This window comes from Sciurus carolinensis, chromosome 19 (assembly GCF_902686445.1).
Source record: "Sciurus carolinensis chromosome 19, mSciCar1.2, whole genome shotgun sequence".
NCBI lineage: Eukaryota > Metazoa > Chordata > Mammalia > Rodentia > Sciuridae > Sciurus > Sciurus carolinensis.
Genome location: NC_062231.1, coordinates 23,116,326 through 23,134,232, shown reverse-complemented (window position 1 = coordinate 23,134,232; position 17,907 = coordinate 23,116,326). Strand labels below are relative to the sequence as shown.

At 39.3% G+C, this 17,907-nt stretch overlaps 1 protein-coding gene across 2 annotated transcripts in view; it reads left to right on the top strand.

Annotated features, from left to right (window-relative positions):
* Nucleotides 1-17,907, top strand: part of Cntn6 (contactin 6) — a 176,791-nt gene that overhangs the window by 91,323 nt on the left and 67,561 nt on the right. The window contains exons 5-8 of one of the 2 annotated variants that reach the window (XM_047534747.1): nt 1,170-1,349; nt 4,804-4,940; nt 6,475-6,604; nt 8,073-8,223. In XM_047534747.1, the coding sequence (XP_047390703.1) occupies nt 1,170-1,349; nt 4,804-4,940; nt 6,475-6,604; nt 8,073-8,223 (598 nt within the window). Of the gene's footprint in view, nt 1-1,164; nt 1,350-4,803; nt 4,941-6,474; nt 6,605-8,072; nt 8,224-17,907 lie in introns of both variants that reach the window. The other variant, XM_047534746.1, reaches the window with a different exon arrangement.

The window sequence follows — 17,907 nt, the reverse complement described above, 5'->3', positions numbered from 1 at the left end:
TCCAACTGTACGAATCTTGTGTTAGCACCTTTGTGTATGATTGATGATTCACCTGCATTGTCTTCAGTGACTTGAAGAAACCCACATATCCTGCAGCACTTACCAGTGGGCTTTGCAGAATGACTTCTTACTAATTTGAAATATAAGTAGACTAGAAAAATTTAAATCACATGAACATTTATAAGAAATGGGAATGGCTGGACAGTAGAAGAGGAGAGAGATTCGTGTAAATTGACCATAGATTCATTCTGCAAATGGACAGTTGATAAGTAAATGTTTTCCTGGTGTAATGTTGGTTCAAACCTGGATTTCTTTATAAGAGTTAGAACTTCTACACCAGGGATGCTTATGCTCAGATATTTTATTTCAGGTGCTACAAATTTTATTTTTGTTCTACTAAAAGAGATCCACATTAAACTAAAAATATCAGATGTGGGATATTAGACTCCATTTCTACAGATAAAATAACTATAAATCCTTTCTAAGAGAAGACAGAGTATGGTGTAAATTCGTCTTCATTTTTTTAAATAGTGTATAAATTAGTAGAATCTTTCGAGGGTCATAGAAAATGCATTCCCAATTCACATGGATCTGTTTGACTCTACTGATGCCCCTTAATAATCTAGCCACCTATCATGTATGTTTCTAGTTATCTATGGGTATCAATTCCGATACAGAGGTATCTGCACGTTTGCTTTAGAATCTACAAATCAATGTAAAACCTGATTAGTCTTAAGTGTCACGTTCTCACAAAGACCTTGCATGACAACTGCATTTAAATTGATGTGATGTGATCTTATTACTGTCTCTTCCTCCTATTCCTTTCATTTCGGTTATAAATTGAAAATGTATGTTTGCATTATTTGTTTGATGTTATGCGTCTCTGCTGGTCTCTAAGTAATGCGAGGGCAGAGAACGTGTCTATTTTATCCATCAACAGATTCCCTGAGCATAGTACAGTGACTGACACATGGCAGATCCTTAATCAATGGTTCGATAAATGAATGAGTGAATGGCGAATGATTGGGTGATTGGAAAACTAGTCAGGACACCACCGATTGACTGCACTTTTTTCTTGAAAGTTGTTTTTAAGGATGCTCTTGTTTTATCCTTCTGACATAAAGACTAAACCGTCGTCTGTTCTAATGAGGTATAACTGTTTAGTCCAGTCCCCGCAATTAGTTGGAGGAGGTTGGACGGAAGCCCGTTGCCAGGAAAGGTCAAATACAGCAAATCCAAAGCCACCCTCGAAATCCCCAACTTCCAACAAGAAGATGAAGGCTTCTATGAGTGCGTTGCAGGCAATCTTCGAGGAAGGAACCTGGTGAAGGGTCAGCTGATTTTCTATGGTGAGCAAATAAAATATTCAGTCATATCCCTGAGTGAATAGTAGACGTCACTGTCATGTTGTGGACCAGTGTCCGGGGAGAGATTGCATTTCCAGGTTGGATGTTTAACGCGGTGACTGACAGGTAGGAATGACCCTCTTTAAAATGCAGCCTTCATGTCAGCAGAATCTGTGCATGCTATTCTCCATCCCCACTGCCTGGGAAATACCAGCTGTGTCGCGTTGAAGCCACGAAACTTTATAATACAAGGTAGCAGGGACTCCAATATATCTTCCATAAAACATTCAGCAGCAGCCGATGGCCATCCTAATTATCATTCTGAGGGGAACTTACCAATGAAGGAGAAAAGCGATAGGAAAAAATATAATATTAAATGGTGGTTTGCGGTACTTGTTTCCATTTTTTTCAGACTTTGCCCATGTGACAGAAAAATAAGGCTAAAACCTCATTAAAATATTTATGTACCAAAACCAGTTATGAACTAAAGTGTGATGATAAATGAATAAATGATCTAAAAATTGTCCACATTCTCCTTTCACCCAGGGCAAAATACACACTTGCTTGGAACATTTTACTTTTTTACATCAGAACAACCATAGGATAAACCTTGATATTTTTAAAAGGATGGGTGCTTTTAAAGCATCTTTAACATCTTTGATAAATCCAATGCCTGCATTACAGAACTTTTTTAAAGTGTATAAATACTTGTCTAAAAATAGTCCCTTATGTGACATGTTTACAATCAATGACAAAGATATTGGAAAAAATAATTATCTTTTGGTTAACTAGAAAAATCATGGGAATGCCAATTCAGTGTCCTGTGTGGAAAACATACTGTACCTTGAAAGGTTATATTATTTTCCATTTCTTTTAGACTTTCCAATTTTAACCCAAAATGGAAACTACTATTTTATATAGAGAGTATGATTTCCTACCAATAATTCCACAACAGCTTTATCAATGTTTGCCAAGAAAAGACATTTTTTTCAATACTAACTGCTTTTTAATGAAAGTCCTTGGAATTAAGTATCCTCTGTCAATAAAACAGTAAGAAGGAAATTGGGAATTTTTTATTTTCCAGTAGAATCATGGTATTAAAGTGTTTGAGTTAGTTTTTAATAAATATTTCCCATTTTTCTATTTAAGAGACAAAGATATAATTAAGACATGAACCAAAATACTCAAGGGATCTATAAACTGGGAATGAATAATAAAGTACTCTCTTCTACAATGATCCAGTAACTAGGAGCTCTCACAGAATTTTGCATATATTAATTATGTAATTCTTAACAATAATCTTGAGAGGTAGAAATCACTTTTAGTGATACTGTAGGTAAGAAACCTTGAGAAGAATTGCAATAGATCTCATGGATACTGATTGTCAAGTCCAAGAATGAGACCTTGAAGGGACTCTTGAGACTGGGTTCTTTTTAGTCTCACAAAGCTCCTCAACCTGGTCATCAAAGTCCCTGGTACGGCATCTCACCATGACCTCCTCAGCCCTGTAAAGAATTCACACAGTCCCTGTGGGGATGGATGATGGCTAATTAGTCAATCAGATGATCGTGATACTTCTTAATCACATATTAACTACTTTGCTAAAGTGTTCCAAAAAGAAGAAAGAATTGACTCAGTTATCACAGAGCTGATGAACACCTGAAAAATTCAAGCGATCTCTTTCATTACTTTACTGCTTAAGTTATAATTCACAAATCAGTAATCTCTAAAATCCCTTTACACGTTGTCTCTAAAGTTTTATTACCGCTACAAAAAAATTGAACACGTCCAGCCGAGTCCAGTGACTTTCCACTACTAGTTGGTAGAAGAGAAAAATCTAGAATTCGCACTGCCATAGTAGACACCAGATTCTAAGTTCTTTGTTCATGTAATTCCCATATAGTTGAAGATTGAACCCTTTGCTCATCAGGATGCTAAGCACCCAATGTTCACATTCAATAAATAAATGTTTTAATGGTAGAATTATGACACAAAGCTAAAAATTAGATTGTAAATCTTTATAAGCTATAGAGATTTTATATAAGTACACATTTTCTTTTCCTCCCAGGTCAAATATGTATTCGGACAATTTTTCAAAGAGTATCTGCAAATTTAAATTTTTTAAAATTATTTATTTATTTATTTCTCAATTCACAATAGCTAGATTGTGGAACCAACCTAGATGCCCTTCAACAAATGAATGGATAAAGAAACTGTGGTATATCTACACAATGGAATATTATTCAGCCATAAAGAAGAATAAAATTATGGCATTTCAATTTCAACGTCCATGCCGGTAGTCGATACCAGCACTACCCTTGGGTGACGATGAACAGAAGCTAGTGAACACATGCTTCCCCTGACTTTCCCTGAGGAGACAAAGCACAAAGACTCTTTAGAAGTCTGGAATGGGGTCAAAATAGCACATGATGGTGGTCAACTCCATACCTCATCTTGCACTGACTTTCTCTCCTTCCCTATTGAATTACCCTTTTCCTGATAGTCTCCTTTGGGGATAGCATTCCCAAAATAAATCCTGCACACCAGTTCTTTACTTAGGCTATCTTCATAGAATTCAAATCTCTACTTCTCTGTTTTCTAAGTTGGTCATCTTGAGCAGGTTAACTCTGAAAAATCTACTACACATCAAATTAATTGCAATTACTCGTTCAAATATCTCACTAGTTGCTGCCAAAGATTCCAAGGGAAAACTCATCTGCTGCTACATATCCAAGGACAGAAATAAACAAAGGAGAGAGTTTGATTAGCATATCTGGGCAGTTTCCAGTCATCTTCATGGAATAAATACTCATTTTAAAACAATGCGTACCCTCCCTTTTTGCAGGAACGATAGTAAAGCTCATACCACCTTATTTTCCTTTTGCCTTGGTACTTTTTCAGATTGGAAAATAAGATTTTGGAAGACCTATGCTCAGGATCAAAGATAGGTACTGCATCTGCATACAACTCCAAAGAATCCAAAAGTCTTGGATTATCATGCCGTAGGATGCAGAGGCTCCTTTTTGGTTGATGCTTCCAGCTACTGAGTTATAATTGTTTCATATAAAACTATCCTTCATTTGTGTTAGCAGAGAGCAGATTTTGCTCTCCGTGGGTTCAGATTTGACCTATAATTTCTAAATTGACCTTTGTCCTCACTTTGACATGACGTCCTTCTCTGTCCCCGTTCTCCATTTTGACCTTCTGTCACAACTTACAAGTCATCATACGGGCTCAGGCAAAGGAGAGATAGCAAACGGGTGACCTCAGTCAGACACCTACTGATATTTGCAATGGGACTTCTGTCACCCCCCTGAAGCTCCGCTGGGTCCCCTCCCTCAAATCCCGCACGTCCTGCATCCGGACCCAGTTAACCTGGTCCGTGGGACATAGAGCAGGGTCCCAGGCAATTGCCTTGCAAATGACTCTTGCCTTTTTTTTTTTTTTTTTGAAACAGCTCCTCCAGAATGGGAACAAAAAATCCAAAATACATACCTGTCTATCTATGACAGCTTGTTTTGGGAATGCAAAGCCAGCGGAAAGCCAGCTCCCTGGTACACATGGTTGAAGAACGGTGAACGCATCAACCTGGAGGTAAGTGGCCCTGTTGCTCTGCCAACGTTACCGGCTCTGCTAAGTTTTGTTACTAATCGTAATTGACACTAAGAGCTCACGCTCATCGAATGTTTACTATATTCCAGGAAAGGAGTTATTGTGTTATCTGTTTTACCCTTAAACGATCCCACACAGTATCTATTACTATTATCCCTATTTTACAAATGAGAAAAAATAAGGGTCAGGAAAACAAATGGATTAAGCAGTGTCATCATAATCATTCTCATAGCTAGCATTATGAGCTCTCCTGTAAGTCAGGTCCTGCGTTAGATATTTCCATATGCCATTGCCATCTATTGAATCTTCACAGCATCTTCTCTTTTACATAGAATGAAAAAAAAAAAAAAAAAAGGAGTTTCAGAGAGGCTAAGCCATTGGCCAAGGTCACACAGCAACTTGTGAAAGATAGAATTAATTTGCTAACCTTTGTCAAATACCAGGACCCAAATGAAGAAAAGGAGTCTCAGAGAAGTTAAATTACTTTGCCAAGGTCGTAGTAAAACTTAGCACTTCTAAACTTTGTCTAATACCAGGACTCAGGATTTTAGTCTCTACCTGGTATCTTACTTTGAGAGAAACTGATGATTGTCTCTAAAACCACAGAAAAGTACAGAAGTGAGTTAGTTATCCACATATTTAAATCTAAATATCCTTTCCTTTACAATATTCAGTTCATAAGAGTTGTGTTTTTTTTTTTTTTTTAAATCTTTCTTCAGTTACCCAGAGAGTTTTGTAAATCCTCCACTTTACTTTGCACAGGTAAACCTAGCTGGAGTCGTAATGGAATCTGTCCTTTGGATACTGAATATAATGCTTTTCTTTGTTTTAGTTTTAGTGGGATTTTGTCCTGCATCCTTTCTTATTTAGCATTTTCTCTTTCCTCTAGCCTACTTCTACTATCCTAGGAAAATGGGAAAGTTACCTGGAAATACTTAGTTTTAAGTTATATTTGTACCCTGTACCATGTCAATTTAATACTCAAAATTGTATCTCGATACCCCAAATGGAGTTCAGTAACAGATTTTGATTGTTGAGGTTCTTACAGTAGGCTACAGTAAGGGGAAGTTCCTATCCTCCCACTTGGGATTCAAGTAGCAAATTGACAGGTTGTCACATTTCAGGTCTTTTCAAGGATTTACCGTAGGAAGTCCAGATAATATTCTTACTATGACATCCATACAGTATCACTGTGAACCATGTTTTTTTTTTTAATTACTGGACTGGTGGAGTTTTCCAAATATTTTATATATCATATAACATAAAATTAACAGCTATTCTATGCAGACAATGCCAATTTTTCTACATAAAAATATAAAATATTCTAGCCACTAAAATTGTTTTAAGTATATCTCCATTTTTTTAAAACTTCAGAAAGCTGCTCAAAATCATGCAATAATACACCAAAGTATCGCATTTCAGAGATTTGCACAAATGTTGTTTAATAACATCTTCTGGTTAAGCAAATGTTTATATTCATGAGTTAGTACCTGTATATTCATTTTTCCTCTATTAGGAGAGAATTCAAATAGAAAACGGAACGCTCATCATAACTATGCTGAATGTGTCGGATTCTGGTGTCTACCAATGTGCTGCAGAAAACAAGTATCAGATCATTTATGCAAATGCAGAGTTGAGAGTTTTAGGTAAGTCATTCATTTCCAACCAGAAAATGGAAAGTGACCTTATAGCGAGCTATGATTATACATGATCTGCACAGAACTTTCCTGTGAATTAGAAAATGCTTTGTCTTGAGATAATGAGAAATGTCAAAATTAGCTTTTCACGCAATTTAAGGTGGCAATTATTATTCTGCGCGGGCAGCACGTTAATGTTTGAGGAACAGCCTACTGTGGAGTGCGTTCAAATAAGAGATTCCTCCACCCTGATTCTGGCATGAGACTTTGGATCCATTAAGAATATTTTCAGCTGCAAAGGAAAGCAGGAAGGATACTTTTAGCTTCCTGTGTACACAAGAAGAAAATCGCGATGTGCAGAGACTTAATGAAGGGGGACTTACTTTAGGCAGAGGGGCAGTGTCCGTCAACTTGGCAGTAGGATTCTCCACACCTGTCCCTCACGTGGTACACACAGTGTCAAGATGACTCCAGAATCGAAGTCTGCGGCAGGGCAGAGAAGAGGGAGGTGACAAACTGACCACATCTATCTTCTTGATTAGAAAAGCAAACTTTCCCTGAACTTCTATAGCAAGTTCCCTTTAGGTCATTAACTAGAACTTGGTCACAGGACCATCTGGACCCCAAAGAAAACCAGGAAAATGAGTTCCTGTAATAGACAGTGTTGAGACTAGGGAGCCCAAGAATGAGGCTTTGTGAAATTCGAAGAGTGGTATCTGAAACCGTTAAGTGACTTCCTGACCTTTGAACCCAAGGCTTTTTCAAGTGGTAGGAAGGAGAAAGGGAATAAAGGAAGAAGAAGAAATTAAGAAGACTCACTTGTATGGAGTTTCAGGGCATTGCTCATTCATGGGTTTCTTCTTTCCTTTAGTCACAGTATTTTATTGAATATTTATTAGGTACTAAACCCTAAAAATAAATTTATCCAAACTAAAGTGATTCTTCTCATCCTGGAAACTGTAGTTTGAGAAGGAAATTTGGAAATTTAAACTGGGCTGATTCTTATGGTCAAGCATTGAATTGTTGCTATCAAAACCAATGGCAAGTGGAACATTACCTAAGCATGTGTACGATATTTATAATACAGGAATGTTTAGGAGCGTGGCTTTTTCTACTTTGCTCCCTCTCTACCAACTTGCTGCTGTTATTGCAATGAACACAACCAAGACAGAAAATGAATTACATTTATTGAGCACAGACTCAGTGCTAGGTACTGTGCCACAGCACTTACAGCTGTTACTTCTTCTAATCCTCACACTGACTGGCTCGGGGAATATCTATTGTCATCTGCATTTTACAAATGGAAGCAGGGACTCCAAAATGGTGCCAGTAACTGGCCCTAGGACAGCTTGAGTCAAATGTTCTCACCACCAATATTAGATTCTATGTATTACACTGAGCGCTCTCTCTCCGGTTACTAGGTTACTACGTGTTAATTAAGTAATTTAACACTTTGAATTTTTAACTTTGCTTTTAGCCTCTGCACCTGATTTCTCCAGAAATCCCATTAAAAAAAATTCAGTTGTTCAAGTTGGTGGGGACATTGTTATCGAGTGCAAACCAAATGCTTTTCCCCAAGCTGCTATCTCTTGGAAAAGAAGAACAGAGATCTTGAGACCAAGCAAAAGGTAAAACGATCTTCATTTTTAAAAAAGATATTTTTAATTATCGTGCAATATAGTATCTTCTAAATGTTTTGGGTTTATGAGGTCTTCCCAACTGTCTTTGTCCATGATCAGCTTCTGGTGGCGGACACAGAGATGTAGGCGTTTTGTACATGATCCCGAAATAAACGTGTCTTCGAGTGCTAGGACCTATTTGTGGCACTTGACTGTAATAGTCTCGGTCCGTGCCCTTGGAATGGGTCTACATTTTCAAATCCTTTAAGGAGCTTTCTCTACATTCAGTTTGAAGACTTCTTCCTGGCTTGGTCTGCTGAGAAGCAAATCAGTGAGAAGAACAGGGAAGACAGACTCATGCACACACCTGGTGGTGTGGCTTTTAAATAGTCACACATTTGTTCCCCCAGAACAGGGTGAATTCACCAATAATGGGAGGAAAGAGAGAGAGGAACCTGCAGACAAAGAAAAGATGTTCCCTTGCATCGTACGTGCAATGGAGAATCCGAGACCAGCGTTCTAGAATAGCGTGACGGCTGCTTTTCTCTCCTTACAGTGCCTTTCGTCCCGTGGTGCTCTGGAACCCTGTATGTCACAGGGATGTCCAGACTGCAGTTACAACTGGGTCGTAATGACCCATGTGTGTTACTCAGCGATCAAATGGGCAGGGCAATCCTGCTATGAATGAGCCCTGGTGCTGAAGATAGGAAAAAGTTCCCGTTAGTCCACCGAGCTCTTCTTCATCATCAGTGTTGCCATGAACTCCTCTCCATACCTGGTTAGGCAGGTAAAGGCCAGAGAGAGAAAGACTAAGGTGTAATGAAAAATGGCAACTAAATTATAACCTGCAAGTCTGCTCTCCTTGGAGTTCTAGAACATTCTAATTGATTGGGATCCACCTTCTAAGTCTTTTGAGTTGCCCCCTTTTCAATTATAAGAACCAGTTTGCTTTTCCTCCTCTGGCTTCCAGCAATCTTTTTAGGTTCTATCTAGTTGGTCCACCCTGATAATGCTGGTCATGAAAGGTTCCTGGGCAGTTGTTCCTGGGGTTCAACAGGAAGTGATCTATGTAAAATGCAAATTTAGCATATTGATCACTCTAACAAGGCCAGGGAGCAGGGGGAGATCTGGAAGCGAGATTTGTAATGGAGACCTTGGTAGACGGTAACCGTGCCACAATCCAGGGTCCAAATGAAGGCCGCCATCATTTTTCTAACTAACTACAGGGTTCAGCCATTTCTGATATCATTTTTCTTTCATCTCGAATCCTCCTCCTCCCTCACCCCTGCTCCTTTTTTCTTTGAGAATGTCTAGAGAGAATGGACCATGACGAACCCAAGTGTGAGTGGACCTAACAGGACAGTCACAGCTCTGAATTCTGTCAAGTGCTGTCCAGTGGGAACTTAGATTCAGTGTGATAGAATGTTCAACCTTTTTGATTAAGCTAAAAATCTGGATTTTGGGCATTGACTCTCTCCAACCAGAACCATAGAGACATGCTGATAGACATAGACGGGCATAGGACCCCATTTTGACATTTCTGGTGCCAAGATTGCACTCGGGGGCAAGGAAGAGAGAAAGGGAATAAAACACACACAAACAGATCTGTGTTGCTCAGGCTGAGTGACACACTATGCCAGTCACAGTCTCACCAACCCGTCCGTGTGCACAGTGAGACGTAAGAGAGAGATTCCTCAGGGCTGGCTTTCTTCCTTATTCTTTCCTTTCTCCATATTTTTGTATCCCTCTACTAAAGCTTTTTGCAGGATAGAAATTCTCTCAAATTTATCTTTGTGTGCCGGGAGCCTGGGCACAGACCCAAAACTCCTTGATAAATATGTGTGAGATACATCAGTGAGTCAGAGAGGGGACTATGTAGGACATTCCCAGCTTTAAAGAAAGGTTATTCTTGGGGAAATGCCTGCAGCCAGACAGCAGGTGCTTTGATCCTAAGGAGCAAAGAAGCGAGATGGGAGCCTACAGCCGTCGTCCCGGCTGGGCCCCATCCTCCATATCCGCTGCCTGGGCGGTTGCTGTGAGCACTCCTGATGTTTTGGGATGTGGAAACTTTTTAAATATTTCCTCTTGCATTCCTAAAATCTAATCAAGGTTTGAATACACTGCTGTGAAATAGGAAGGCTCCGGAGAGCTGGTGATATCAAACCCAGCCCTCTGTGCTGTGGGTCTGGATAAATTGATGAGCTCTGCAGGTTTATATTTTACTTTTATTTATTTTATACAGAGTGAATGCAGGATCTGTTTTAGCCTCAGAACAGTTACTCATACGCACAGCAGATTCAGCACTGTCTTCTTGTGATTTAAGGCACCACCCCTGTGATTTCTATTTTAGAAGTTATTTTTCCACATCTCTATCCTCTTCTTGCTTTAGGATTTTATTACAATTTTTCCAAGAAAACAAACACATGATCTCCCGAATGTGCGTTCTAAACAGTTGAAAAGAATTACTGAGAGCCAGCACAATGTGGTAATTATGGACGTGCCTCTCTGGCTGGTGTAGATTCTTCTGAGCAATAATTTGCAAAGGGTCACAGAGTCGGCTCCATGAGACTCTTTGTCTCTGCATGTTTCCTGTCCTGTCTCCCATCTCTGGCCTTGTGACCTGACTGGTTTCACTAAGTGCAGGGTTTCAAGCTGCTGATTGAGAAATCCAGCTTCTGTTTGTGTTGACTTAATGGCTTTTTAGTAGTCTTTGAACTTCCAAACAAGTAGAAGGGAAAAAGTAGAAAAGGAAGAAACTGCTGTTTATTGTAGAGATAGTATAGTACATTAAGAAGATTCTAACTACTATCAATACAGAGTTACGGTGACAAATCCCAAATTCTAGCAAACTGATTGCATTTAGCTCGGAAATAGCTACCACAGGGGAAACATGCCTCAGAACAGATAATATTTATTTAAATGGGAGTGTCACAAAATATTTCTCTTTACATGTAGAACATATAGATTAAGGTCATTTGACTTAATGTGTGTGTGTGTGTGTGTGTGTGTGTCTGTCTGTCTGTCCGTCTGTCTAGGTGTAGGCATCAAATTTCCAAAGCAAATGAAATTAAATATCTTAAGAGCCAGAGACAACAGAGTATTTGGTCTAGAGGTCGACTGGAAAATTACTTTTAGATTTGATTATAAAATACAAGTTTTATCTCAGAAGTAGACACTGACCACTCAGTGTTATGTTTTAAAGGAGGAGTCTGGAGGATCTGGCTCGTTTTACAAATTTCGTAAGGCCAGATCCAGAACTCCAACAAAAAACACTGAGTCCCAGCACATTTTTTTTTTAAATTTCACACTGAGTTGAATATTTCATGTCAATTGCAAAGCATAGGAAAACTTCAACCTTCTCAAACTTCTGGTTTGATGCAAGACTCAATTTTGTATACAGGAAGCATAAAACCGTCAGGTACAGAGAGAAGTTTAAATTTTTGCAGTGATTCCAAAGAGAAGTCGCTTTTGGCTCTTGACCTTGGAAATACCTATGTGAGAAAAGGTACTTTTAGTTTCTATTATAAAACTTCTCTATGGGACTGCCTGCTTTGAAATTACTTTGTCGCTAAATCCTGATGCCAATAAAGCGTAACTACCTAGAGACGGTTGAGAAGACTCTAAAGAAGACTATTCAAAGAAATCATCCTGGATTGCCTACTTATCAAAAATGGTGGCAATATATATATTTTGACAGTGGCTTCTGGTCGCTCATGAACCGAGACATTCCCTCCCAGATCTAGTAGGTGATGAGCTTTATAAGTGAAGTCAGGCTTCTCTCTCCTTAGTCACATCTTTTCCTCTCTGGGGATAGTAGAAAAGATGCTCAAGAATTCATTCGCTGAAGGACTGTTGACACATGTTTTGATCTATTGGATGGGTTACTCATTCAGATGGAGTGACATTTCTTAATACGGCCAGCGTGTTTCTTATGCACCATCTTCAAAGTCAAGACGCGGTTAAGAGTTCTGTCTGTGTAGTAGGGATTTGTGTGCATGGCCAACTGTCGGTGGAGAATGTGGGATGATGGCATAAAGGGTCCAAGAGCTTCTGGCTTCCTGCTAGGAGTAAATAATCATGCAATATCTGTTCCATTCTTCCTGAAGATGCCAGGGGTCTGAAAATACTACTTAAACTGAAGAGAAGCAAATGGTCTGTGCCTGTGGGAAACCCCAGGATGTGTTACAAAGAAGTCATTGTAAAACATGATTTCAGGTTTGGGTTCTGTCTTTGATGAGTAAAGAGCATGACCCTGAGTAAAACTTATCTGCTCCTGTTTTTGATGAGACATCACTGTTTGCTGCATTTCAGATCAAGTACTATGAAAACACATTTAAGTAAAATTAAACACTCTCCATGCAGCGACACCCTGCGTAATTCCGTATTAGAAATCAAAAGAGATCATTAAAAATGGAAAGTTCTATCTGATAGTTTCCTATATGATTTAATGATTGGCTCAGGGGACCCAGAGATTAAGCAGAGTGATTGATGTGAATTGCCCAACAACTAAAATGATCCGGTTGGATGGCAGAGATTGCAGACAGCTCTGGTGGCAAGTCTCTGAGCTCCTTGGAGGCAGTAAGCATCTCTCTCGAACTCACTGCTACACAAACCTGGAACATAATGCACACGCCATCAATATTTTCTATGTCGTTGGGTCTGTAAAAATCAGGATTGACTTGCTTTTACTGGCTTCAGAGATTTTTCCATTTCAACCAAATGCTTTAATAATTCATCGAACTATGACGTGTTCATTTGTTAATTCTTTCATTAATTCCACAAGTATCCACTGAACACCTGATATTCCAATCACTCTTGTAGGTCCTGGGGATAAAGGTGAAGCCAGCTAGCTGCCTAATATGTAGTGTTCTCTTTGCTCTTTTTTTTTTTTTTTTTGGTTTTATTTTTTTTTTATTTTTTTTTATTTTTTTACATTTACATAGGGTAATGATGTTTATTTTATTTTTCCCCTCCCCCCACCCCTCCCACCCCTCTTTTCCCTCTACACAGTCCTTCTTTCCTTCATTCTTGCCACTGTCCTTAGCCTAACTCTAAACCTAACCCTAAACCTAATGCTAGCCCCTCCCACCCCCCATTATATGTCCTCATCTGCTTATCAGCGAGATCATTCGTCCTTTAGTTTTTTGAGATTGGCTTATCTCACTTAGCATGATATTCTCCAATTTCGACCATTTGCCTACAAATGCCATAATTTTATCATTCTTCATTGCGGAGTAATATTCCATTGTATAAATATGCCACAGTTTCTTTATCCATTCATCAACTGAAGGGCATCTAGGTTGGTTCCACAATCTGGCTATGGTGAATTGAGCAGCAATGAACATTGATGTGGCTGTATCTCTGTAGTATGCTGATTTTAAGTCCTTTGGGTATAGGCCAAGGAGTGGGATTGCTGGGTCAAATGGTGTTTCCATTCTAAGCTTTCTGAGGAATCTCCACACTGCTTTCCAGAGTGGCTGCACTAATTTGCAACCCCACCAGCAATGTATGAGTGTTCCTTTTTCACCACATCCTCACCAACACCTATTGTTGCTTGTATTCTTGATAATCGCCATTCTAATTGGGGTGAGATGAAATCTTAGGGTAGTTTTGATTTGCATTTCCCTTATTACTAGGGATGTTGAACATTTTTTCATATATTTGTTGATTACTTGTACATCTTCTTCTGTGAAGTGTCTGTTCATTTCCTTAGCCCATTTGTTGATTGGATTATTTGTATTCTTGGTGTAGAGTTTTTTGAGTTCTTTATAGATTCTGGAAATTAGCGCTCTATCTGAGGTATGGTTGGCAAAGATATTCTCCCACTCCGTAGGCTCTCTCTTCACATTTCTGATAGTTTCCTTTGCTGAGAGAAAGCTTTTTAGTTTGAATCTATCCCAGTTGTTGATTCTTGCTTTTATTTCTTGTGCTATGGGTGTCCTGTTAAGGAAATCTGATCCTGAGCCAACAAGTTGAAGATTTGGACCTACTTTTTCTTCTATAAGATGCAGGGTCTCTGGTCTGATTCCGAGGTCCTTGATCCATTTTGAGTTGAGTTTTGTGTAGGGTGAGAGATAGGGGTTTAATTTCATTCTATTGCATATGGTTTTCCAGTTTTCCCAGCACCATTTGTTGAAGAGGCTATCTTTTCTCCATTGCATATTGTTGGAACCTTTGTCTAGTATGAGAAAATTGTATTTATTTGGGTTTGTGTCCATGTCCTCTATTCTGTACCATTGATCTACCTGTCTATTTTGGTACCAATACCATGCCGTTTTTGTTACTATTGCTTTGTAGTAGAGTTGAAGATCTGGTATTGCAATACCCCCTGCTTCGCTCTTGCTACTGAGGATTGCTTTAGCTATTCTAGGTTTTTTATTCTTCCAGATGAATTTCATAATTGCTTGCTCTATTTCTGCAAGGTACATCATTGGGATTTTAATTGGAATTGCATTGAATCTGTATAGCACTTTAGGTAGTATAGCCATTTTGACGATATTAATTCTGACTATCCAGGAACATGGGAGATCTTTCCATCTTCTAAGGTTTTCTTGAATTTCTTTCTTTAGTGTTCTGTAGTTCTCATTGTAGAGGTCTTTCACCTCTTTTGTGAGATTGATTCCCAAGTATTTTATTTTTTTCGATGCTATTGTGAATGGGGTAGTTTTCCTAATTTCTCTTTCTGAAGATTCATCACTTATGTATAAAAATGCATTGGATTTATGAGCATTGATCTTGTAACCTGCTACTTTACTGAATTCACTTATGAGTTCTAAAAGTTTTCTGGTGGAACTTCCAGGTTCCTCTAAATATATAATCATGTCATCAGCGAACAGGGATAGTTTGAGTTCTTCTTTTCCTATTCGTATCCCTTTAATTTCTTTGGTTTGTCTGATTGCTCTGGCTAGAGTCTCAAGGACGATGTTGAATAGAAGCGGTGAAAGAGGGCATCCCTGCCTTGTTCCAGTTTTTAGGGGGAACGCTTTCAGTTTTTCACCATTTAGAATGATATTAGCCATGGGCTTAGCGTAGATTGCCTTTATAATGTTTAGGAATGTTCCCACTACCCCAATTTTTTCTAGTGTTTTGAGCATGAAGGGGTGCTGTATTTTATCAAATGCTTTTTCTGCATCTATTGAAATAATCATGTGATTCTTAACTTTAAGTCTGTTGATATGGTGAATGACATTTATTGATTTCCGAATGTTGAACCAACCTTGCATCCCTGGGATAAAACCCACTTGATCGTGGTGCACTATCTTTTTAATATATATTTGTATGCGATTTGCTAAAATTTTGTTGAGAATTTTTGCATCGATATTCATTAAGGATATTGGTCTGAAATTTTCTTTCCTCGATGTGTCTCTGTCTGGTTTAGGTATCAGGGTGATATTGGCTTCATAGAACGAGTTTGGTAGGGTTCCCTCCTCTTCTATTTCATGGAATAGTTTGAGAAGTATTGGAATGAGCTCTTCTTTAAAGGTTTTGTAGAACTCGGCTGAGAACCCATCTGGTCCTGGACTTTTCTTTGTTGGTAGGCTTTTGATGACCTCTTCTATTTCATTGCTTGAAATTGGTTTATTTAAGTTGTGTATGTCCTCCTCGTTCAGTTTAGGTAGTTCATATGTCTCTAGAAATTTGTTGATGTCTTCGAGGTTTTCTGTTTTGTTGGAGTATAGATTTTCGAAATAGCTTCTAATTATGTTTTGTATTTCACTCGTGTCTGTTGTGATGTTTCCTTGTTCATTCCGAATTTTAGTAATTTGAGTTTTCTCCCTCTTTCTCTTTGTTAGTGTGGCTAAGGGTTTATCAATTTTATTTATTTTTTCAAAGAACCAACTATTTATTTTGTTGATTTTTCCAATTGTTTCTTTTGTTTCGATTTCGTTGATTTCGGCTCTGATTTTAACTATTTCCTGTCTTCTACTACTTTTGGTATTGGTCTGCTCTTCTTTCTCTTTGCTCTTTCTTAAAAAACTTTTTTCTTTTGAAAGTTACTTAGAGTCAGAAATTGGGTTTTAAGTCCCAGTTTTACTTCTCAGTTGGTAACTTCTAGAAAATGCCGTCAACGCCCTGGTTCTCGGTGATGCGTCTTGGAGGAGCTCTTACTTAACCTTGCCTGGGGCTGTCATGCGGCAGAAATGCTGAGCCTGTGTGGGAGGACCGTGGTCTTCACCCAACCTGCTACCGCTGGAGGTGCTTACTGCTGCCACCCTAAAGTTTACGTGGGTTCCATCTGCACTTGCTTAACCTCTCGCCAAAAATGTCCCTGCAGGAAGACAAGGTGAACCCAGTTTAAGCTCAGCTCTGCAAGACATTCCTGGGCACCTGACGGGGTGGAGTCCACCTTTGCTAAGTCACTTCTTTTTTCCCTGTGGATCTGCTCAGCAGGTGAAATGACAGGAGTCGGAAGTCCTAGATTCATCTCCACATACCCACTGACTGCTGGCTCCCTGTTTAGGGATCATTTTCTGAATTTAATGGGAGATGTTAGCTGGCCGGACAGACAGCTCCATGCTGACTTCTGACAGCCAGCATAGATCACCTTTCCTACATCATCTGGGCTTTGCTCTGAACAATAAAAACCAACAGATGCCAGGAAGACATTTTGTCCTGTTACTGAAATAATAATAATGGAATCTGTAAGTAATTCACGGCCTTTCCCTCATTTCCTGGAAACATAAAAATAAAATAAAATCCAGCTCCAGGTCAGGCAAATCGTCAGTAATAAAAAAATAAAATAAAATAACCAGTTTAAACGTCTCCTATTTGCTGGGTGGCATATCAGGCACTTTATATCTATCAAAGCTTTAAAATGCATTTTTTTCCATATTCTAAGATATTTCTGAGGAACAGGGTAGTCGCTGAATCCATGGTGACATTGGTGCCACTTATTCCTGGGTAATCTCTAAGATGACTCTAAATGCAAAGGAATTTCAGAATTCACAATCAAACTCACTGGACTGTAGAAATGCTTCCCTGGACACCTGGTCTCCAAATGCGATCTTTGCCTCCAGGCTTGAAGTAAGAGGTCAGCCGTGATGGAATCAATTTATTACCGTTATCTGGGTACCCCAAGTCGACAGGTGTGGACAGACCTTACCAAATCATAGAATCCGTGTGCGTTATCCTACAAAAACACCACCATCAAACCCTGCGTGGCCTGGAGACTTGACCTATGCCTGCACCTCTGCTGGATGTATTGGTTTGGATCCATGAGGGGACCTGGGATCATATTCAATTGTTGAAGAAGAGGTGTTGCCACCATATTTTTGTCCATAAGCCCCGATTTGGAGCAGATCCACTTTGCTTCCACCCACCTGGCAAGGTCTCCTGCAAGGACACAGTACTCCGTTGTGGGAAGGGGTGAGGGGAAGGAAGCAAGATGGTGGGGAAAGTGGAAAGGTGGGGAGGAGAGGAGGGAGAAAGAAGAAAGAAGACCAGGGAGGGCATTCTCTGGGACTGGAGAGAATCCATGGATCTTTCTGTTCTTCATGGGTAAAAATATACCCAGGGGAAGAACCTATTTGAAAGCCCATAGCGTAGGGTCTCACACAGAAAAGAAACAGCATAAAAAATAGATTGCTTTCATTCTGTTGGTAAAATCACCCAGACAATGTCTCTTTTAGTGAAAGGGCTCACTGCCCCCCATTTGGTCCCCAACACAGAGGGGTCCTTCCTGAACCCCTTTCG